Source organism: Epinephelus fuscoguttatus, linkage group LG17 (assembly GCF_011397635.1).
Source record: "Epinephelus fuscoguttatus linkage group LG17, E.fuscoguttatus.final_Chr_v1".
Taxonomy (NCBI): domain Eukaryota; kingdom Metazoa; phylum Chordata; class Actinopteri; order Perciformes; family Serranidae; genus Epinephelus; species Epinephelus fuscoguttatus.
Genome location: NC_064768.1, coordinates 12,103,643 through 12,128,116, shown reverse-complemented (window position 1 = coordinate 12,128,116; position 24,474 = coordinate 12,103,643). Strand labels below are relative to the sequence as shown.

Genomic DNA, 24,474 nt, shown 5'->3' with positions numbered 1-24,474 from the left:
TGATGCTCAGGGCTACCGTAGTTAGTTCTCTTAAAGCACTACTAGACATGCACTGAAAACCAAACAAGCGTGCAATTTTACCTTTCAAAGATGCTGACACAACTGAAAAAGAAAAGAAAGGAGTTAATTTTAAAATGTATCTTTTTTTTAGTTGTCTGCTGTTTTGTACAAAGATCTTTAAATAGGTCCTTTGTTCTTAATTGAAAAACCACTTCCCAAAAAAGTATTAAGTCTTTGAAATGTAAATGCCTCACTTAATGACAGCTAAAAAAAGACTGGATGTAAATACTATCTGACTTTCTCATAAGGAACAAAAGGCAAGTAAATTAGTGGAAATTAAACATATCACAAAATAACTCTAAAAGCTTCCTTTTGTGTGGTTCTCATAAAAATCTACACAAATCATTCGCTTAAAACAAATTCAGCTTTGCAGGAAGTCTGTTTCAGTCATTCATTTATCCAAACCCACTCCCAAGTGACTGATTATATTTGTGCTTACTGGTGCAGAACAGGGCGCCAAGAGCTGCAGCGCTGATTACTTTCATCCTGAATGGTCGGTCTCTGGGAAAAAAACAGAAACACAACAAATTAAAAAAGAGCTTTTTATAGCATGTTTATGGCTCCAAAGGATCAAATCACAACATTCTGCAAAGAGATGTCTGCCATAATCATATCAAGACGGAATTTTATTTGACATGAAAATATGTTAACTTACTTAAGGTAAAGATGTGTGGCTAATGTGGTTCAGCATTTAATTGAAAAACACCTCTGCAAAGCAGAGGCATGCCAACATCAATCTGTGTCCTCAAGCTGAACAGAGATTCCCTCCCCCTCCTGCTCTGCACCACCCTGCTACACTAAACGGCATTTCGCAAATTAGCTCTTCAAATACCTAAGGGAGAGCACTGCCAAAATTGCTTGACAAGAAAATCTATAGCGCTGCTGTAAAGTAAGATATACTATTAAGCCAGGTCTTATAGATAAAGTGTCTTCAAATCAGAGAGTGATAGAGAGAGAGACAGTGTGTGAGTGAAAGACATGGCGCTGTTTTGTGAACTGTGTGTCTCCTGCGGTGTGACGAGTCAATCAGCTCTCCACTCACGACACATAACCACAAACCAGAGAGAGACATGAAGACGGAAGAAAAGCGATAAAGAGAGAAAGGAAGAAAAGAGAAACAGTGAAGGAAGAGAGGGTATGCTAGAGAGGACAGGAGATGGTGGGAGTGATATTACGCATTCAAGAGTACATGGTCATCCCATTGGGATGATGTGATGGACAGCAGCCAGCTGGCATGAGGTGATTCTGACCTTTCACGACTACTGCACTGGATTAGACCAAGCAGCAGTAGCACAGAGTTATTAAGGTGGGATAATTAGCTGGATATATATAGTGGGAGAGACATAAGGAAACAGCTGGGAAGAGGAGGTTTGAATGGAAAACAGCACTACTAACAACTCTTCTTTCAGCACTTTCTCTTTCACAAGAGAACAGTAACTATGGATCATGGAAAACAACAACAAGACGCAAACACAATGACTATTTGCCATAGGCGACATTCAAAGCACTTAAGGACACCTTACAAGAGAGTTAAAACCAAGCAGCATTGTATCAATAGATGGCAAAGTCAAAGAAATCAGCAATATACAGTAATAAGTTAATAAAATAACTTGACAAAAATCATAATAAAACTAGGTATAAAAGAGTCATTATGAAGTCTTTAGTGCAAATCTCGATGTGTGTGTGTGTGTCACCATTAAATCAGACCGAATGTTGGCCCAGGCAGAAGTTACTATTGCCCTTGTTTCCTCGTCAAAAAGCCTATGGAATTGTTGCATTGGATTTTGGATTATTGCAGAAAACAATCTTTGTGGCAAACAAATGTTTATGATACTTACACGTTTTGTCCAGCAAGATAATCTTCACAACAGACCACCACTTCTATGATACGTAGTAAAGCATAAATGCAATTGCCAGATGTAAAAAACTAACAATAGGCTATAAACGAGCAACACTAAAGTAGCAGGTCATGTGTCTCAACATCAGCACCACAATGAGGCTGTAAAGCCGTGTTCAGCGTGATGATTTTTTTGTAGTCTCATTTAGCAACTTGTTAGCAACTGCCATTTTAAGACACATAAAGCTTCAAAATTTGCGAGTGGGGCATCTACTTATGTATTTTATATTGTAGAAATTCTCTTAAGCTTGCGTTAACCACAGACCTTATTTCAGGTACAAAGATACAAACAGGCTTGGTTAAGAAGGGCCCTGAAAGTGAGAAGGAGAATAAATCAAAATTATATTTAATAGGAAGCCACTAAAGTTGCTGAAGGACAGGAGTGACAGGATCTATGGATCTATCTACTCATAGTAGTAGTTTCCTCTATTTCGTATTTTCCAAATAGTATTTGCTTATCTCTGCCAAAAAAAACAACTTGTTTTCATGTACACCTAAATACTCACATGCACTATATCTTTTATTGTTGGAATTTCACTTAATGTGCTTCCACTGATGCATTTTCCTTACCAAACCACAACAAGAAATAGAAAGAGAGAGAGAAAGATACCTACTTGATCTGGCTTACGCAAGACCGTGAGACATGGGCACCGCGTTCATGTGTGTTCACGTGCTTTCACTGCCTCTCTGTGTACCGTGCACACGTGAACGCAGTGCACAGAGAGGCAGTTAGAGCTGCAGACTACAATGAGGCTGAAAACAGAGTTCAAATGACGTTTTTCCAAACAACTTTTTATGCCGGGGCTTCAGGACACTTGGATAACTATGGACGAGCAGTATGGAGATATTTTGTGGTTTCAATTATATGTTTTTGGACATTTGAATCTGGGGCGCTGTAAGCCTTCATTAGGTGGAGTTGTGTTGCTACCCACTCTCCCCTGGGATCTCCGCAAGTGTTGTGAGGACTCTAAAACTTCACCTGGGCCTCCATTGGCATGAGGGTGAGTAGATAATGGGTGAATTTTCATTTTTGGATGCACTATCCCTTTAAGGCCCCAAATGTAGCTGCAGAGTAAATCTGAGTGAGACAGAGGCAGCTGTCCAGAGGAGGAGAGGCTTTGTGGACTATGCTCAAACCTACAAGTTGGCTATGGCTCAAATGCTCAAACTCTGTTTGGAACAAATAGTCAGATAATCATATTGCACGGCCCAAGTTGATTTGACTGACATAATTCTGAGTTGGAAACAGCCCTAATGTAGATTTTGACCGGTATCCTTGGCCTGTCATGATACCTGCTTTTGTTGGATGATTTATGCCCCAGAAATAATTGCAATAAACAATATTATTGTTATTTTAAGACATTTTTGCCACTAACATAATGATGATATAATGGCATAATAATGCAAGTACACCCTTTCAATGAGCACTGAACTTTTAATTTAACCAGAAATGACAGCATACTGTGTCTCAGCATTGTTATTTCCTGTTCATTAGTCTTAGGCGCTGTTTACCCTGCTAAACCCTGCTGTTTATTCATGGCGTCTTATATAAACACAACAGGCAATATTGCACAATGGCCAGACATAACTTTGATAATTTTTGCTGACCTTGATCAGTTAATAACATATGTTTCATCACAGGCCTGTTGCCCTTACAATGGAAGTTAGAGAGGAGCCATTTCAAGGCCGGTATGTGGAGCAGGAAGGATTGCAACAACCAGTAAATCTTTCAATGTGCATTAGGGCATGTGAGTTTAATATTAGACTGAATGAGAAAGTCTTACTGTGTGAGATTGTTAGGATAATCACAGATGCTGCTTTCATATCAAATCTATGGTTTCTTTCAAAATTTAAGAGACTTGCATTCATTTGCAGTACAGCTACACTGTCTCAACACTACACCTATAGTTAGGCTGACACTTGGACGATAACTGGCAAACAGGGGAGTGACTGAGCGATATACCCTCTTCATGTGCAGACTCTCTGAAGCATCCATATGTACACCAAAGGCTTGTTGATTACACGTTTTCACAAAAATTAGATTACCTCCATCATAACATGTGCTATATTGCAGATTTTATCCTGCAAACAGTAATCAAATGTAAAGCAGATTTCAGAATTCTGCAGCAAATTGGAAGTATGACTTATTTTCCTGTTTGTATCCTGTGCAGCATTATGAAATAGAGTGAATCACTGCATCTTTAGACTCTGAAAGAGGGAACAATAAAACGTCATTGAATTTCTGCCAGCTTCTTCAGATGAGGGATTAGAGTGCTATTTAAAGGGGAAAAGAAGAAGAAAGCCCATCCACTCTCACTGCGCACATCAACAAACGCAAAGTCACTTCCAAATGACGGCCTAGCTTTAAAGTGGGCCGAAAAACTGCTCAAGAGGCTTTCAGTCCCTCAGCAGAACACAGTAATCATAGCATATTTTCCAATCTGAGCCCTGTGAAACAGGTTTGAATCATCTTCTACAGAGCCATTAGCTTATTGCAGAGCTCACGCCAGGATGCTATACAGAGACATAAATCACAGGTTTGATTCATTCAAGGAGAGAGAACATTACATCTGACAAGAAAATTAGAGGTTGCTGCTGGCTGTATAAAGGTAATACCGAATGCCACTGACAAGACACACACGAACATACATTTCAAAACTGACATATTAACAACGTATTGATTGAAGTGCAGTCAGAGTAGTGGTTATAAATTTAAAAAAGAAGCTTTAGTGGCATCTAGTGGTGAGGATTGCAGATTGCAACAAGCTGAAACCTCTCCTGAGTGCCAAGCTTTGAACTCTCGCTTAGGATTCCTTCAAAATTCATGTTCAGGAGGTTCTACCAGGATCCGAATCATCCACAGAGGTCTCCTCCTCTGCAAAATAAATGGCCCTGGTGATTTAAACTGGAACAAAAACAATGAATAACCAATTTCATGTTAAAAAAGCAGTGTTTTTCCAATGCTGGCTGCTTGTCGCGGAGGGGCTACTTACTACGGTGGCTGACGTGAAAATGAAAGTAGCCCTATCTACAGTCATGGTTTGTCTGTTCTGGGCTACTGTAGAAATATGGCAGTGCAACATGACAGACTCCTTGGAAGAAGGCCCGCTCCGTATTTAGATATAAATAGCTCAGGGTAAGGTAAAGAAAACACAAATATTCTTATTTTAGGATGATTATACATAAAAGAAAACACACTACACACTCGATCTTTAAACCATGGCTCCACAGGTTTGAATTTGATCAAAACTGGATGGATGGTGATGCATTTGCCAGTGTTTTTGCATGTTTAAACATGACATAGACTGCCTCAGAGGGAGGTGCTGTAATTAAAGGTGAACATTGTGAAACCCCACTGTTTCGCCACTGGGTGTCCTGGATAAAAGCATCAGCCGAGAAGCCTGAGATAAGGATGTAACCACTGTCCTTTGGCTGAGGGCGTGATGTCCATTTGAAAAGTCTGTCTCTAAATGGGGTCACTGCTCTCCTGTCTCCTGTTATGACCAGTTAGATCAATCCAAACCGAACTGCGCGTGACACATCCAGCAGCCTCCCCGTGGTGAGAGGCGTGGAGGTTACATCTTTCAGGCCGATCTCATCAATCTGACATCCATCCTGACTGACGAACTTAAGAGCCTTTCCCCCCCAATCATCTCTGCTCTCCCACACAAGCCAGGAGGGCGGTAGAATTATACCTCCATCCTGCTTGTGTTACAGTGTTGTCTTTATCATCTTTGTGCTTGTCTCTGTCTCTCGACTTTTATGTTCCTCTGAAACATGTCCATGTTGTGCTGCCTTGTCTTTCCTTTGTTACTCTCCTTAATTATCCCTCAAGCTAATTCCTATTGGGGTCAGTCAGACTACTGGTTTGTGATATACTGGGCTGATATTGCCCTTATATTAGAAATGTCACCCACACATCATGTTGGTTTTGAGTGACATTTTGCAAGTGAATGCCAGGAGGGGCCCCCAACACTTTGGGCTCTGATAGACCCATTTAATAATCCACCATGACTGCAGAGGATCTAATGTGTGTCTACCTATACATTTTAACATGAAAATAGTTAGATGAAGTTAATACTAAGAACCTTCAGTCTAAATACACTGAGATCAATGCCACCTCAAAAGTCCCCTCTCAAGACCTGCTTGTCCCCTGCACTTTCCTCCTCCGCACATCCACCTCCACCCCCATTCCCCCTCCTCATCCTTTACGCAGCCAATAAAGCCAGGAGCAGCTGCTGGTGCAGCCAAGGGTGTGTCAGGAGTGGTATGAACGGGGGCTGTCCCGTTGTCGGGATGTCCGAATGGAAGATGGAGGAAATGAGAGGGAAGGGATGAAGAATGAAAGAGGAGTTGTGGTTCACTTAGTCACCACAGTCAAAGACTCTAATGCCACAGTCTCAGCTTAACATATGAAGTATTTCAGGAATAAAGCAGGCATCCTCTCTCTCTCTCTCTCTTTGTCTCTGTTGTTTCATTCCTTCACATCTGGGTGATGGTTTGGACATTTTGCCATACCATCTGTGAGCCTACAATACGCAGTTTTAGCTGGAGAAGCAGCAGGAATCAGTAGATAGATGGACCAGATTTGTTGCAAAACATCTTCTCTTCTCTATCCTTCCCTCAAAGATGGCCTGGCTGAGAAATTGATCTTAACATATTAGTAGCCTAACTGTCCTCATTGCACACTGCACTCATTCAACACTCTCTAATGATTCATCTATGTGACAAATACTTAGTCAGCGGCTCTAATGTGTGCCATAGCGCCAAGGAACATTGCGTAACCATTTCCACCGGGATGGACCAGAAAATACCCCTCAATTCAGACGGGTATACCCCGCACACAGGACAAGATTATGCGACACAGCCTCAATTTATTGATGAAATGATTTCTATGTGATACAATCATCAGAGTATCGGTAATATGGTTTGAATATATCTAGTCCCCTAGATAGCAGCAGATAGATTGGTGGATTTATAGAACTGACACATCAGGAGGAGGAAGGAGAGCACCCAGTGCACAAATACCTTATGAAATAATGTCTCCTCTGAGCAATGCTTTGATACTTATCTGAATACTGTGAATTGTATCATATTTGCCGGGCATTAAAGAAAAGTTAACCCTTCTGTTATACATCTGGAAGCCGTTAATTGTTCTGTTCTTGTGTGAAGATGCCCGTAATTACAGCCACCCTGCACGCCTTCGCTGCGTATCTGTTGGTCACACGCCCTAAATCAACCGTATGGGACCGCTCAACACAAGCAAACAGTCAAAACAGCAAATCTGCAGAATTTAACCCACTACCTCCCTGTTTGAACGAAATATTGTGGGTTAACAAAAAAGACCAAGTGCTGTAACATACAATTATAATTGGATGGCGGTAATTACCTTTGTCAAGCCTTGAATCCGCAAATCATGGACTGGGAGGGGCTCAGGAGTGATGGTTTCTGGATGTCGCCTTTTTTCTTTATTTCATTAATCTCGTCCACCCCATCGCCCCCAACCCGACGACAACAGACTTCAATGGGGGCGGTTCGGGAGTAGCTGAGGAGTTTCGGTTAATGTCGGGTATGTGGACGATCTGAGATCGGCGGTGCTCGGGAAAGTCCGGGAAGAATCGACGCGTCCTGGCTCGGAGCCACGAGCAGCCGCTCTGCAGTGTGAAGTCAGGCGAGAGTTACACATGCAGGGATTCTCCAATGTGATGTTCATTCATCTGGTCAAGCAGACCGTAGTGTGAAGAGGGGGATCCTTCCTCTTGACTACAGACATTATCAGTTTGTGCTGTTCAGTCAGTAATCCCGTTATTTCATACTGTTTAAGTTATTTCATGATTACAACATGCAACATGTGGAAGTGAATACTGAATTGAACTGAAACTGAATACCAACGAAGTGCAAAAGAAACAAAACAGTGCCATGAGTATGATACACTACAAAATAGTAGAAGTTTAAGAGATCTAACAAACCTATGCCTAGGGGATGAAGGCAGGTGGATTGCATAGTCACTATGTTATTCTAGTGTTGTGAGTGCACTGGCAGTGTCAGCAGCAGTAAACTATTTGCATAACTTACCTCTGTCTGAGGTCCTTACCTTTGCTCTTTAGATGGCATCAAACGTCTGTGCCTTCCTGAAAAGTTCCACATTATTAAGCCAAGAATAGAGTTGCTACCTTAGAGTAAGCTATTTATATCTACATACAGAGTGAGTCCTCTTTCACAGAGTACGCTATGTTGTTCCTGTAGGCTACTGTAGCCCAGAACAGACAAATCAAACACTGGCTCTAGATAAGGCCATTTACTTTTGTGTGTTTTTACATCAGTCACTGTAGTTCTTCTGCACACTGGGCATATGGGAGAGGTTTCAGTTGGTTGATATCTACAACCTCGCAGCTAGGTGCCACCAAATTCTACACCAACTCTACCACCTCTGGTCTGTTTTTGATCAACCTTTAAAGGTTCAGATTTAGGGGATTTAGTGGCATCTAGTGGTGAGGACTGCATATTGCAACCAGATGAAACTTCTCCCGGTTAGAATACCTTCAGTGTTCATTGTTCAGGAGGTTTTTACCGGAAGCCGAATTATCCACAGAGTTCTCTTCCTCATAACAAACAGACCAGATGGTTAACACCATTAAAAACACTGAATAAAACAGTTTCAAGTTTAAAAAATTTTTGTTGTTGTTCTGTTTTTGCTGATGTGAAAACCGGATTGAACCATATACAGTAGAGTCAGTGTTTGGTTTGTCCTTTCTGGACTACTGTAGAAACATGGCAGTGCAACATGGTGATTTCTGTGAATGAGGATCTGCTTCCTATGTAGACAAGCAGCTCATTCCAGGGTAACAAAAACACAGTTCTTATTTTCAGATGATCATACACTATATTCCATTTCTGTCAATATATCCCTCTCAATCCTACACACTGGACCTTTATTTTTTTTTGTTCGTAGAGCCTAGGAGACATTCAGCTAGTAGCACACAGAGTTCAACCCAGACATAATGCAGGACATCAGGTTTCCCATGGCCACACAGGTGCCTCAGTTTTCAGCACTGTAGCATTGCAGCAAAAAAGTGAAGCTTCACCTCTGGGCCTTGATCCCCTTGCTGTGAGGAGCACACACTGTGTTGGGTTTACTTTGAGCGCTTCTGTTTCCCCCCACATTTTATGTCATCTTAATGATTATAAGTAATAAATAAATAATGATGAAATAAAATTCAATTATTTCCGTTTAAAATTCTTTATTTTCTTATTATTTGCTGTGTAGGTGCATAGCTATAGACTCAGACTGATGTCCTGCTGGTCAAAGCATAACTCCAGTATGTCATAACTATGTTAATGATGTTGGCTTTCTATAAATAAACAAAATCCCTCTCTGCCCTTTTTCAGTTTTAGGTCCATTTAAGGAGTCTTATAGAATCTCTGTCATTTTACATTTAAGTGTATGTAATGAATGACTAATGATGTCTCCTTGAACAGAATTAAAACTGAAAAAAGGAAATGTTGGTGTTAAACATAATAAATAAATGAAATAATCATGAAAATAATCATTTTACAACCAAGTGAACTGATAAGTCATCACTAGAACATAACCATGACTTTGATATGAGAAAGATGTCCAATATTTGTTGGATGCTTGCCTTGTCACAGCCGCTCTCATTACATTTGATCTCATCATAAGTGGCATAATGACTTCCTGGAAGCTCAGACTGAAAAATTATTACAAACAAACATTCTAAAAGCTGTTTGTCAATAACAACAGTACAAGTGCTTTTTTTCTCCTACAAATGCCTTTTTATTTCTCGCAAACATTTCACAGTCACAGGGACCCCGAGTCAAACCTCGCCACAGGGATTAATAAAGGTACTAACAGACAATGACGCACACACAGACACAGAGACAGCATGGCTGAGGATCACATACTGAACACAAGTGACTTCTGATTGATTTGAGTGAATACTGCGGTGACTCAGAGTGTAAACGTTTATCAGAATGTTAAATTGTGCACTTGTTCACAGGATGTTACAGGATGAAATACAAAACTACAAAATGATCTTTTTCCCTTTAAAAAGGGGCCTTTTTATTTTTCAAATGTGTTTCAAGAAGCCTTAAAAAATAACATGTTAAAATGACTTAATGTGATGATTAAATGGAACATATTCTTCAACCTCTCGACATTTTAACTTAACAAAATACTGGAAAATCCATGTCACTGCATAGTCATTGCAGTCCATTTGCCCTGTCAAAGCTGGGGTTTCATAGTCTGATTAGTTGTTGTTGTTTTTTTTAACTTAGAATGGTGATATAACTGCTTAACAGTTAAAACTACTGATATTTTCCTTTTCAGTCCTTCTCATCTAAGTCCACTGACCACTGGGCCCCTAAAGTCTATAAAATGTGCATTAAAAAACACATGAAGGTCACAGACAAAATATTTTTTATTACTGTCTTTGAATATAATACTTAACTGATACGTGGTTCTAATCCAACAACAGCAAAGACCAACCAAGGTTAGCTCAGGCCCTTTTGAGTCTAACATATCAGGGAATAAAGGGAATGGAAAACAGATCAGGTAAAGTCTATTATGCTTTTCACAACCTGATATGGGTTAAGGACATCCGCAGTGTGTGATTCTCCTCATGACGTTGGCTGGCGTCTGAGAGTAATCCTGCAGCCGCTGCTGTTATTGCATTAAAACTGTGAAAATGTATCTTAGTGCAGTCAATTTGTTTAGTAAAGTCATCTTTGTTCTGACTGACAACATTGCAGAATTTTAAATTACTGTTATGTAATATGTTGAAATTGCTGCAGGTTCTGCTCCAACAAACCTTGGTAAAATATGTCTAACTTTATTAAAATTATGACACCTATTTCTGTGCTTTCTTAATTAAATAAAAGTTCCAATTCAGATGAGAAAAAGACAACTTAATTATGTAAATTTGCTACTTGAAGTTGAAATTGACGGGTGCCTTCAGCTGAGACTTTTCCATAAAAGTTAATCTCACCTACTGTGAGAAACAAAGAATTCTCTTTGCTTGTGTCTAACAGGAATGGAGAGGTCTTCCCATAGATACTGACCTGAAACTCTGATCTCTCTCTGACTTAAATTACTGGGCCAGCAAAAATCCCACCTGGATGTCTTTTTCTACCCACAGTCTTAAGAGGGACGCAACAACAACAGTCAAAATGTTAATATTTCCAATCAATTTACGCAGAGTACAGGCCCCAGTAAGGAACAAATACTGACAGTCCCACCTACTCCTCAAATTCACATTTATCTCTGAGAGTGGATCTTCAAAGCTGATAAATAATGGCAGTAATGAACACTTATAAAAGCGATAAACACTGATAATGGCATGATTTCACATTTGTGGAGCTCAATTTCAAGGTCACAGGTCTGGTTTTACCAAAATAACCTAAGCTATAAGATTTTTCACACTTGACATTCTTTGACTTCACCTCTTTTAAATGCTTAAGCATTGAAATAAACAAACTGATCGAACTGCTAACTCTGTGCTTCAAATCAGTGAACAAGCACATTGATTTGATTGTTCCAATGGCTGCAAAATACGGTTTCTCGTGCAACAGGTAATGTCATGTCAGTAATATTTGGCAAACGTTCACAGCTTGTTTGCATTGAGTGTGAATGTGTGTAGTGTCATATTGCATTTTAAATCAGTGATTTAACCACATTCGTTCAAGGTGGAATTAACTTTACTATGTAGAGTCGCCACGATTACTTTGTTTTAATTTTTGTTTTCCAGAAAACAGTCAAATATGATCCTATGCAATTAAAGTGAAGTGTAAGAAGTGCTTCGTTTGCTGCAAGATAAGATCACAGCGTTAAAAAAGAGGTTGCAAAGCTAGTCTTGGTAAAACTGAACAAAGAACATGGCGTCACAATAAACTGTAAACCATGGCACATTAATTTGGTCACGTGATTTTCACCCTATTTCTCATCCCGCTTCTCTTTTACTTTCCTTCCAACATTTATCTTTCATTCTTATTCCTTCACATAGTTTCCTTTCCTCCATTAACCAACTGAGACTCCCATACTTCTCTAACCAGCCTTCCTTATCCGTTCTGCTGCATTCCTTCATTTCATCTCACAATATTTTTCTTTTCTCTTTTCTTCTGGATGTTTTTATTTATCTATTTATTTTGGTTATTAAAGGGATAGTTCGGATCTTTAGAAGTGGGGCTGAATGAGGTACTTATGTACAGTCAGTGTATTAGGAACAGTAGACGTATGCCTGAGGACAGAGGAAGCATCAATATTTTAGCCACTAAAGAAAAATCAATAACAGTTTCAGAGTACATTATATTTATAATACTTTCACTGCTTTACCTTATTGTCAGACAGTGATTTCTGATGGGGATATGAAAATGTTAAATCTTCAAAGCCAGACTCCATTGAAAAAAAACAGCAATTTAGGATTGCTGAACACAGGAGCTGCTGGTCAACTGCTGCCTCTATTGGTAGTTAGTTTGTGTTATTGTGTGACTTTGGCGTTTAAAAGGGTTGGTTCGGGTTAACCAAAGTCACAAAATAACAAAAATAAACTGACGGTTTGAGGCAGCGGTGGACCAGCAGCTCCCTTGTTCACTGAGCTAAAATTCTAGTTTTTCCCTTATTGATTTTTTAGGTGGCGGTTTGCTGCCGCCCCCCTCCACAGCAGTACATCGCTTAGCTTCCGTGGTGGCACTCCTGTCTGCTTCTCTAAACTGGGGGCGTGCCGACTGACATCTACAGTCTGTAATACACCAACTATGGAGATGTACCTCAGACACACCCAAAAGATCCGAACTATCCCTTTAAACTCATCTCTTTCATCATTTGCTGTTACTTTTTTAGGCATCCTCTTCCACCTCTTCCTCAAACTCTCCCTCCTCCTCGGCAGTGGCGTCCTGGTACTGCTGGTACTCGGAGACCAGGTCATTCATGTTGCTCTCTGCCTCGGTGAACTCCATCTCATCCATGCCCTCACCGGTGTACCAGTGGAGGAAGGCCTTGCGGCGGAACATGGCAGTGAACTGCTCAGAGATGCGCTTGAACAGCTCCTGGATGGCTGTGCTGTTGCCGATGAAGGTGACGGCCATCTTGAGGCCACGTGGTGGGATGTCACAGACGGCTGTCTTGACATTGTTGGGGATCCACTCCACAAAGTAGCTGCTGTTCTTGTTTTGGACGTTCAGCATCTGCTCATCCACCTCCTTCATGGACATGCGGCCACGGAACACGGCAGCCACCGTCAGGTAGCGACCATGGCGAGGGTCGCAGGCAGCCATCATGTTTTTGGCGTCAAACACCTGCTGGGTGAGCTCGGGCACGGTCAGGGCGCGGTACTGCTGGCTCCCCCTGCTGGTCAGAGGGGCAAAGCCAGGCATGAAGAAGTGGAGACGGGGGAAGGGCACCATGTTGACAGCCAGTTTCCTCAGATCGGCGTTAAGTTGGCCTGGGAAACGCAGGCAGGTGGTCACACCGCTCATGGTGGCTGAGACAAGGTGGTTCAGGTCGCCGTAGGTGGGTGTAGTGAGTTTGAGAGTGCGGAAGCAAATATCATAAAGGGCTTCGTTGTCAATGCAGTAGGTCTCATCTGTGTTTTCTACCAGCTGGTGGACTGACAGCGTGGCGTTGTACGGCTCAACCACTGTGTCCGACACCTGAAGACAAAGCAACAAGAACATCAACTGTTATAGTGATATAGATCGACACAGACTGCAAATTTTTCAAGCGCAGTTTACTTCTTTGTTTTCATCATACTTTATGGTGACCTCATGATCTGCAACCAGTGGTGGTGCCAAGGGGTGGCCAAAGGGGGCCACGACCACCTACTCACTGCCTGCCCCTAGACAAAATAATTGAAAATATTTGAAGGCCTCTGTGTGGTGTTTTTTTAAACTTGAATAGGCTTGTTCCCGGAAATGTTTTGTGAAATTGCTGTGTCAAATTAAAGCAATATATTTGTCTTTTTGAAGAGTAACTAAACCCCAGAGTTTTGGCTGCGGTGCCTCTCAACCCTGAAGTTAAAAATGTCCCTAGAATGTGAAAAAAATATCAGCACAGGCAGGGCTAGGAGGGGGGTGCTAAGATATGGCCTGTCACTCCTTTGTGCTGCGAAAGGGGGGGGGGGGGGCTGGGTGGTTACAAAAAGCTACCATATAGGTCACCTGCCTGATCAGCCAATAACTAAATTCAATTGCAATAGCCAAGTTTTAACCAGTAGAGGGCAGTCACTATCAACATGTAGAATTGAAATATTTTGCATTAAAATCTCAAGATTTGGACCTGATAACATCATCAACACTACTAAATACCAGAACAGCAATTAAGGATGGTATTGATATATTTTTTTGATGACCTAAAAGGAAACACAGTGTAGACTAATGTCTAATATGCAACAGTAAATAAACATTTTTTACTGTATACATTGGTACAATATTTTATGTGTTACCTTAGGAGAGGGCACCACACTGAAGGTATTCATGATGCGGTCAGGGTACTCCTCTCTGATCTTGCTGATGAGCAGGGTGCCCATGCCAGAGCCGGTACCACCTCCCAGAGAGTGAGTGAGCTGGAAACCCTGCAGACACTCACAGCTTTCTGCCTCTTTCCTCACCACATCCAGGACCGAATCCACCAGCTCTGCCCCCTCCGTGTAGTGACCTTTAGCCCAGTTGTTTCCAGCTCCACTTTGACCTGAAGAGTAAAAAAAAGAAGCTAGTGTCTTTTCTCAACACCCAAAACAAAATTCAACACAAAACTTGTCAAAGTCAGTGAGTGATGTGCTTTATTACTGGGATTCCATGGCAGGAGTGACCTCGTCTATGCCATCTAGGACAGTCAGTTGAGCTAGATTAGTCAAATGGACAGGATGTGACTAAAACCACAAAATAGGGCAAAAGGGACACCCGGAGTTCATCCTTTAACTGGAGACCAATCCCCTGTGGCAGCATGCTTCCAAGTGTACCTGGGCAAGATGTTAAACGTTACAAGCTCCACGACTGCTGCTTCGTATCTCACCTGGACCTCTGACCTCCTGTGGAAAAGAAGTCTGCATTACAAACTCTTCTCTGGTTGGGTGTGTCCTTACCAAAGACAAAGTTGTCCGGCCTGAAAATTTGTCCAAAAGGTCCAGAGCGGACTGAGTCCATGGTGCCTGGTTCAAGGTCAACAAGGATGGCTCTAGGCACATATTTCCCACCTGGACACACACAGAGAGACAGCAACAATATATCAGTTTAATGCATCTTGTATTTCTTAACCTTTAACGGTATCACAGCTACAGAACCACCAAAACTACAGACAAATTTAAGAAATAGCGTTTATTTACACACAGGAGTAATACTGAAAACTACTGGAAGCCAGATTCTATTCACATGATGCTACAATGTAGGCCACTTTCTCCATATCATGTCCGTCAACCCATGATCAACAGTGGTTTTTGACAAAAAAAAGATCATATTATTTACAGGAAAGAATGATGTGAAGGACTCATTCAGTTGGTGTTGTAAATTATGTTTAAAAAGAAATAAAACACATTATTTCAGTTTAATGTATCACTTTGCAGTACCTTATGTGGCCACTGAGTGGAGTTATACATTTAAAAACAATGAGAAGCTTTAGAAGGAGTTTAAAGTCCATTATTACTATTATTACTATTATTATTATTATTATTATTATTACTATTATTAACATTACTGTATCCTTGTTTCCCAGTGGCTGTACTGTATATGTCTCAATGTCCTCCTCCTTGCAGCTGCAGTGAGCCAGTCTCTCCACAGGAGGACAGTCTCCCCTCACTTTATCAAACACAGACCTCAGTGTATGACAGGATGCTCTTACCAGTGGCTTCATTGTAGTACACACTGATCCTGTCCAGCTGCAAGTCGCTGTCTCCGTGGTAGGTTCCTGTTGGGTCGATGCCGTGTTCATCGCTGATCACCTCCCAGAACTAAATACACAAAAACATAAGCGAACACAGCATCAGAAAAGCAGCTGTGCACTGTAATGAAGGCAGTATTCGCTGTGAATAAATGTGCAACTGTGTGTTGAAATCAAGTCGTGCAAAATGCAGTCACACACACAGGTAAATGTCCATTTGTCGGACACTCAATTTTTGTATATCTACATCTAATTATACTAAAAACTTAACATCCATCTTCTTCTAGACACTTAAAAACAACAACATGAAATGTTGTGCGCTCAGTGGAGTTATTCAGTCTCAGTTCTGGACACATGCCATCAAGAGAGGTGTCTGTGTGTACTGATTAAGGCCATGACTGCAACTTACTAAGCGGAAAGAAGAGAGAGGTCTACAATCACCCCTCTGTTTTCTGTGCTTCAACTCAGGACCCTGTCATCTGATCACTTTTTGTGGTCACAAGATCGCCTAAAAACAGCAGCATGACCTAAAGAAAGGTTGTTTCTTTCTTTGAATCTGGTTAAAGAAGATTTTCTGCAATCGACAGTCCCCTTTCAGAACACTGCAGTCTCTCAGAGAGTATTCTCCTATTGTCATGCTGATTTAAAGCTGCATTTCATGGATATATATACTCACTGTATCATGGTGAGCACATGTGTTTGAATAAACAACTTTGCAGCAACCTGTCACAACTCCAATTTGTTCTTTCTGACCCACAGGCTGTTTGTAAGAGACTGTAGCTTTGATCCCGATCACAAGAGCTCGGAGAAAACTCTCGGCAATGCTCTGCTAGATGCACACATTAACCACAGCTGTGTAAAATCTGTGTGGAAAATACAGACATGACACAGACTGATCACAAAGGAGCAAAACAAACAGAATTTCAAAGGATTGAAACAAGGACAAGACAAGAAAAGGAGGAAGTTCTGGAGGCAGAATGTAAACAGGAACAAATGTGTAACAAAAGAAGCAAATGTTGGGCATTTTGGCCTGAAAAGGACATGAATGGTAAATCGATTAATCTTCTTCTGAACAACTAACTAATTGTTTCAGCTTCAGAGTGTAAAAAAATAGCATAATAGCAAATTTTTAAAAATGGTCAGATGTTTTGTAGCCTTGGTAATGCAACATAAAAAAGATAAAAGACATCTAGTAGTTGTATTTTTCATTCTGAAAATGTCAGAGGGTTAAACTCACGCATCTTTGGTCCTGTTTATACTTGGTATTAGAATGAGTTTTGGGAGATCTGACCATAAGTAGACAGCTTTAAATACAAGTGTAAACGACCACCAAGACCCTTTGTGATCCGATCATTCGAACCACTTGCCCAGTTGATCTAGGACGCATTTGACATTTCACATATCTTTTGTACTGTGTCATCAATGCAGGACGTGGTGGTGGTTTTGGTGACCGCGTGCTGGTGCCCTACAACTTATCCATTCTATGTCAAGCTGGATAAAGCGATGCACGACCATCCATTGTTTTGCCCTATGGATGGTGTGTTGAATTCTGCTGACAGCGATATCTCCAGCTGTACTGAAACAACCACTAACATGACTAGTAAGCATACAGAGCAGCTGGCAGAAGTGTTGATATAATAACTATGTGCAGGGCACTAATAAAATCTGAATACAAGCCGAGACACATGACAAGCACCGGTGTGAACACTGATGTGTCTCTGCTGTCCACTTGTGCCAAAATGTACGTTAATACCAGGAGAGAGGGGGCAGGTCTCTCTCTCTGGATCTGCTTCCATACTCTTTGTGTCCATGGCAGTGGGTATACGAAAATGAGGAATTTGTACTTGGAGCCCTGGAGCGAGCAAAAATCCGCACGAAGATGTGAAACTTGCTTTTTTTGGCTTCAGGCATCACTGATCAACTTTCCTAAGAATAATCAATGCCTGCCTCAAATGCTGCATCCAGTTCTCCTTATAGATACATGATTTACACATTCTATCCACACTGTTATGACACAAAGCTCGTTGAAGAGCAGCATGTATCACTAAGTTTCAATGTGCCACTTCATGTGGGCAGAAAAGTATCTTAACCAACAGCAGAAAATCATTTAGACAATCAAGGCTAATCTGGTTTCTTACAGTAATTAAAGGTCACAAGATGTTCTTATCTTTAACACATCCTTTGGTCACAACACCACCTCTGTAGCTTCTACACTGTAGCCTAGAAGACTCCTTGTTCCAGGCGTAGTCAGAGGGTCAGTAAGAGCAGTGCTTTCTCAGTGGATTCACTCGGCCCTGTTTCTACAGGCCGAGACAGTAATGCCAAACTCAGTTAAGATACAAGCACAGACTGTCACACCAGCTCAGTCAACTGACCCTAATCTGTGCCATGGACTGTGTGTGTGTGTGTGTGTGTGTGTGTGTGTGTGTGTGTGTGTGTTTAAGAGGAAACAGAGGAGATAAGCAGAGGGAGGTTGGCACGTCTATGTGGCTGTATGTGTGTATGTGTGAGAGGCTCATTTTTTAATCTTCACTACTGTCACCTCTCCATCTTCAGCTGTTACTGACTTCACCAACCCCTGTGATCACCATGGCAACTAGTTGATAAATTTATTCAAGCAGATTTGAAACAGAAAAACATCTTGTTGAGCATTTAATTGGGCCGGGGTAAAAGCTAAAAGGATTCTGAACAATGATATAATATGATAAACTCATCACTTGGATTTACACAATCTGGCTAAATATAAATCGCGATGTGCACTGGGGTTAAAAATAGAACAAAATTCAAACGAACTGTGTCACAGACTTCATATGCAACAAATAATGAACAGAAAAGGGGGAGAGTGAACACATTGTGACGAGTCTGTCACTGTCTAATCTTTTATCCTATCTATAAGAGGTTATCCAGCAACCATCCAGCACAGACCTGAGCAGATTTTGCTTGGAACTATATTGGGTAAGTGAGTGAATTCAAGCAGAGGTAATCTGTAGTGAAATGAGGATGACCTCAGCCTCACTAAGTCCTCTGTAAATACACTTGTCTTCACTGATCAGAGCCATTGAGCAGTGGACTTTGAGTCACCCCATATGCTGCTGCCACGCCTTTTGTTTCCCCGCCAAACCCCCCCCACTAGGGCAACTCTGCTGGATGAGTGTGTAATGGACCACATACCGTCAATGTTTTTTACTTCAAACAATGATGCTAGCCTATATACTTTCAGATTTTTTAATTTACAACACTTTCTGTTTGTTTTGCAGTTGCAAAGCAGTCAATGTTCAAGTCCTGTTTCAGTTTGGATTGTATCTGAACTCCATTTAGAGGCATGGTTGTTAAGATGACTAAAACTAAACTAAAAACTAAATGTAGCTGTGAGAAAACATTCAGGGAGTATATTTATAGAGATTGAATATAATGTACAAGTATGTTTTCTTTCATGTATGATCACCTGAAACTAAGAATTGTGTTTTTGTAACCTTGGAATGAGCTGTTTTAAGTTACACAGCGAATGGGTCCTCATCTATGGATAAAGCCATGATGCACCACCAGGTTTCTAAAACGGACAAATCAAATACTGGCTCAAGACAGGGCCATTCATGTTCTTGCATTGGCCAATGTAGTTAGCAGCCCCTCTGTGATGAGCAGCGGAAAAACAGTGATTTTTTAACCGTCAACATTTGTACTGGTTTAAATTGCCTGGTCCATTTGTTTTTGAGAAGATCTGCAACCCTAAGCACAAGATGCCACAAATTACCCCATAATCTTACACACTGTTACTCTAACTGAAATTAAAACAATATGACAAAAAAATGAAGACTAACTGAAACGATATTACGTATATACAAAACTAACTGAAGTTAAATAAAAATATACAGGAAATGTAGCTGTCGCCTTTGTCAATATGGTCAAATCTCTCAACACAACAAGTGTGAGGAGGCGCCAGTGCATATTTTTATTGAAACTGGGATCTCTACATGACTGTGTGTCAATGGTCTTCACAAAGTGTTGTGTTTGTGTTGTAATAGCTATTCTGAACTTCTTATATCTTGCCCCTGACACATATCCACTATATTATAATTTCAAAAAATCTAAAACTAATACTGAAACTAATATATTACGCTTGGTTGGAATCAAGGTTTTACAGTATATCAGGGTATTTAAAAATCCTGAAAGTATATTTTCAATACTGTCAAATATAAAGATGCTCCTCTCTCTATTAAACTCATATGAAGATGCTGTATTGAAGTGAAGTTTTGTAGAAAGAGTAAAAAAGGAAAAAAGTCTCTGCCCCTGTCGAGTCTTGCAACTTTATCTTGAGATGACTTCTTCCAACTACAAAGGCAGCTACGTGATTTTATTCAACTGCCAGCCTCCATCCGCACATAATATACATTCAGCCCACTGATGTGTCAGTGTCTGTCACAGCAGGAAGTGTCGTCGGGTCTTGCAGGAAGAATCTATGAAAGACAACTGGCCATGCGTATTTAAACCAAGCAAGACTTGCCTAAGTAGGTTAACTGCATAATACACTGCATATTAGGGCTGGACAATGACATACATGCTACAATGACTTCTGTTACCACCTTACTTGACATACTTTTACTTACTTTTTATATTACACAAATCAGTGTAACCACGATACTGGAATGTCTAACTTTGATACAATATCTTGAAAAAAAATGGGGAAAAAAGGTCAAGACGGTATGACGGTATGAAAAAATAGATACCGCTAAAACCATTTTATTTTTGAGCTGCAAGTACCAATAATTTGCATAATAAGTTCACTTATTCTTTCATTCATTTTCCATAACTGCTTATCCTGTTAGAGGCTGCAGGTTTGCTGGAGCCTATCCCAGCTGACATTGGGCAAGAGGCAGGGTGTACAGGTCGCCAGACTATCACAGCACTGACACATAGAGACAAACAATCATTTACGCCCACATTCACACCTACGGACAACTTAGAGTCACCAACTAACCTGCATGTCTTTGGACTGTGGGAGGAAGCTGGAGTACCCGGAGAAAACCCACAGAGAACATGAAGGCTCCACACAGAGGGGATCCCCCACCCTGGGTTCAAACCAGGAACCCTCTCGCTGTGATGCAAAAACGCTAACCACTGCATCACTGTGCTGCCTATCAAAGATTATTTTCTTGATTAATTGATTAATCTATATGGCATTTAAAGAATACTAAAAAATGGCCAATCATAAATTCCCGGAGCCTTGGTGACGTCTTCAAATTGTTTGTTTGACCCAGCCAACAGTTCAAAACTTCTACTTCAAAAGACATTTGAATTAATTATCTTATATGCTTAAAAAGATATAAACTATTCACAACTGAGAAGCTGAAACAAGCGAGCACCTGAAATTGATTATCTGCTGAAGCTCTGTTTGCCTCACAGTGGATCTCTGGGAACTTTAAATCATAGAAACACCACAGGATCCTTTAAGTGCTGTAGCAAAAATGCTGATAAAACAGCTTACATGGCAGATAATCACTTTATAAATATGTCCATGTGTAAACAAGGTTAGACTTGCTGGTTGCTCGGGTGTGCATGTGATACACTAACTGGAAAACCAGCCCTTTAAGCCAACTCATCTGTGCTCTCAGAGCAGACACTGAGCCACTTGTTATCTTCCTCCTTCCCCCCCTGCACCCCCCTCCTGCTGCGTTCCTATGCTCTGCCTCAGCAAATTTCTCCTTTCTTTTCACCCTCTTGTTTTCTTCTTTGCTCTTTTCTCAGTGACAAAGAGTCCGGCTCACCAGGCGGCCAAGACAGCAGCTGGTCCTGCGCGTCTGCTCCAGTCTGGTCGGCTTCATTAATCACGGATCAATGACTTGAGTCCCTGTTTTGTCAACAGTTCCCAATGTGTGAATTGTTACTCTCTATATCACAGAAATACAGCATCACCACATATTTAATATGGGCTGCTTTGACGTATTAGGAGTGTATTTGTTGAGACCTTACTGTACTCTGTGGTACTTTAATGACCCATCACATCACTGAGATATTCCAGCAGTGATTCATTGTGTCTAGTAATCTGTGTCAGTCTTACGGTGCTTAGCTGTATTTATCATCAGCTTTTATAATAAAATCAGGTTCGGTTTCCTATTCTGTTACTATTCTGACTGTGAGTTAGATGTTATATCACAGTTTTACTGATAAATGTGAGCAGTAGTCTTGTGAAATGTATTTAATAGTACAAAAAGTATACATCTCCTTGGATAACAGGTAGCTTGTAATGAAAACAAACTGAAAACTGACTTTATATCCATGATGTATCAGATCACTTACTTTGTCTGAAACTCAGAACAAGATATCTAAACATGTAATCAAATCTAAGGTGTAGTCAGAAACTGGTGAAAGGTGAACACTTTAAATGGTTGCCTGAGTCTATGGCACAGGATGGAGTGCGAACAATAGGGCTGCATAGTGTGGTCCCATCACAGCTTTAGTAATGGTATCTTTTGTGTGTTTTTTTTAAAGGCATCTTTGAAAAGTTGTTAAGAATTAAACACTTTACATATCTGGCAAACAAAAGTTAGAATAAACTGCTAATTAAAAAAAAAAGTCCTTTTGTTCTCACTACTTCTTCTTACCTTTGCACCAATCTGGTTCCCGCACTGGCCGGCTTGGATGTGCACGATCTCCCTCATGATGGATGGTAGTTTGTGATGAAAGTAGAGTGTTTGTGGTGATGAAGAGTTGCAGTGGACCTACTGACTGGGTACAGAGAAAGAGTGCACTGCTCTGAGTCCTGCAGGCGGGGCTACAATCTTGGGATGCGGCCATCACGGCGTTCACGTTCATGATTGGCTGCTGTGGCCGAAGCTCCGACGCTCATTGGCTGAAAAGGGCAGATTTTTTTTTTCAACGGGGTTTCCTTGTCTCAAGTGCAAGGACCGGAAAAGAAGAAGGAGTGCCGGGTTTTGTCATCACTGCCCCGTTGGAGCCTGAGCCCCACTAACCTACATGGAGCAATGCAGAGCAGACTAGAATAGAATAGAATAGAATAGGCAGATCATATTTAATTTTATTCAACTTTATAATGAGGCAATAAAATGAACATGGCAGTTTGATTTTAGTAATGAATATTATAGTAGCATAGGTTATGCATTTTGGATTTGTACCTTATTTGCACCTCATTGCTGTTGTTAAAGACTTTTCCTTTGCACTCTTTATATTTGCATTATTCCCACTTTGTTTATCGTACAATAACAGGCCTACTTCTGTTTCAATGTGTGGGCCAGCACTGGGCATACAATAGAAGAGAATATAGTTAAACACAATAGAGCAGAGTAGAAGTAGTTGCTTATTGTGTTACCTGAAGAAGGCTAATATCAATAAGCACTAGACCACATTTGGATTTCATTGATAAAAGTATTTTACAAGTACATTCACTCATGTAATGTGCTCATAAGTACAAGCACTTTTTTTTTTTACTTTACTTGAGTATTTCCTTTTTCTGCTCGTTACACTTCTATTCTAAAACAATTCAGAGTCTAATATTGTACTTTTTACTCCACTGCAACTAATTCTAACTTAAATTACGCTGCAGAATCACATTAATAGGCTACTACAAAATATATTCATCAAATTAAAGTATGATGAGATTAGAAAAAAAAATATAATTAAAATGAGCTCCACCTTTACCAGCTGCAACAGTACTGTGCTGGTCACAATAATTTATCAAAAATTATAATCCAATACTATAATGTATATTAGGATGGAATTAGACCTATGCACCTGCAATGTTGTACGCATATGCAGATTCAGATTAATAACACATAACACATTTAACAAGTTAAAATATGATGAAAAGTTAAGTTAATATAAGATGAGATAAGATTTTTTAAAAAGTAATCAAATTTATCTTAACCTTTACCAGCTGCAACAGTAACGCAATCTTCACATTAATGCATCAATAATTATAATCCAATAACATAACATAGTATTAATATGAAATGGGACATCAGTATACCTGCAGTGTTATTTGCCAAATATCTTTGTTGTTTTGTATCTTGTCTCTGGTGCTTTGGGTCCAGAAAAGCACTTTATAAATGCAATTTATTTGTCATTACTTTATTATTCTGCATGGTGAGCAGCCTCATTTTACTTTGGTAATTTGGTATATTTTTTTAAAGCGTATACTTCTGGACTTTCATTTAATTAGAATTTTGAATGCAGGAGTTTTACTTGTAACAGAGTATTTCTGTGATGTTGTATAAAAGGTCTATGTATTTCATTTACCACTGCTATGAGCAGGGAGACAAATTAGTTGAGGACTACAATGAACACTGATTCCCAGTACTATGAACTTTTGCACATCCCCTCACCAATATTTTTGCACAGCCTGCACAAAACTGTACAGCTCTCTCATTCTAAAATATATTAATTATATTTTTTATTGTCTATGTATGATCTTGATTTTTTGCAGTACTTTGCCTTGTTTTTTATGTCCTCTTAATATATTTATTAAATGCACCAAACACCAAGACAAATTCCTTGTAAGTGAAAATCTACTTGGTAATAAACCTTATTCTGCTGCATTCACGTGTTCCTTAGTTGGTCCAACATCCTGAGTTGGTAAGTCTTTTTCCAGACTTCGGGTGTGTTTATAAACTTTAAACCG

At 40.3% G+C, this 24,474-nt stretch overlaps 2 protein-coding genes across 2 annotated transcripts in view; both read right to left on the bottom strand.

Moving 5' to 3' along the window:
- LOC125904398 (uncharacterized) overlaps window positions 1–7,511 on the bottom strand; it is a 30,892-nt gene extending 23,381 nt beyond the window's left edge. The window contains exons 1-3 of the mRNA XM_049601756.1: window positions 7,347–7,511; window positions 500–561; window positions 82–102 (exon numbers count right to left, since the gene is read on the bottom strand). Of these exons, the coding sequence (XP_049457713.1) occupies window positions 82–102; window positions 500–545 (67 nt within the window). The 5' untranslated portion in view covers window positions 546–561; window positions 7,347–7,511. The remainder of the gene's footprint in view (window positions 1–81; window positions 103–499; window positions 562–7,346) is intronic.
- Window positions 7,512–9,940: 2,429 nt separating this feature from the next.
- Window positions 9,941–22,577, bottom strand: LOC125904400 (tubulin beta chain-like). Its single transcript, XM_049601757.1, has 5 exons — window positions 22,442–22,577; window positions 15,804–15,912; window positions 15,052–15,162; window positions 14,413–14,657; window positions 9,941–13,621 (listed from the first exon to the last, which is right to left on the bottom strand). Exons 1-5 carry the CDS (start codon window positions 22,496–22,498, stop codon window positions 12,809–12,811), a joined length of 1,335 nt encoding a protein of 444 aa, XP_049457714.1. The 5' UTR covers window positions 22,499–22,577; the 3' UTR covers window positions 9,941–12,808.
- Between the last annotated feature and the right edge of the window lie 1,897 nt (window positions 22,578–24,474).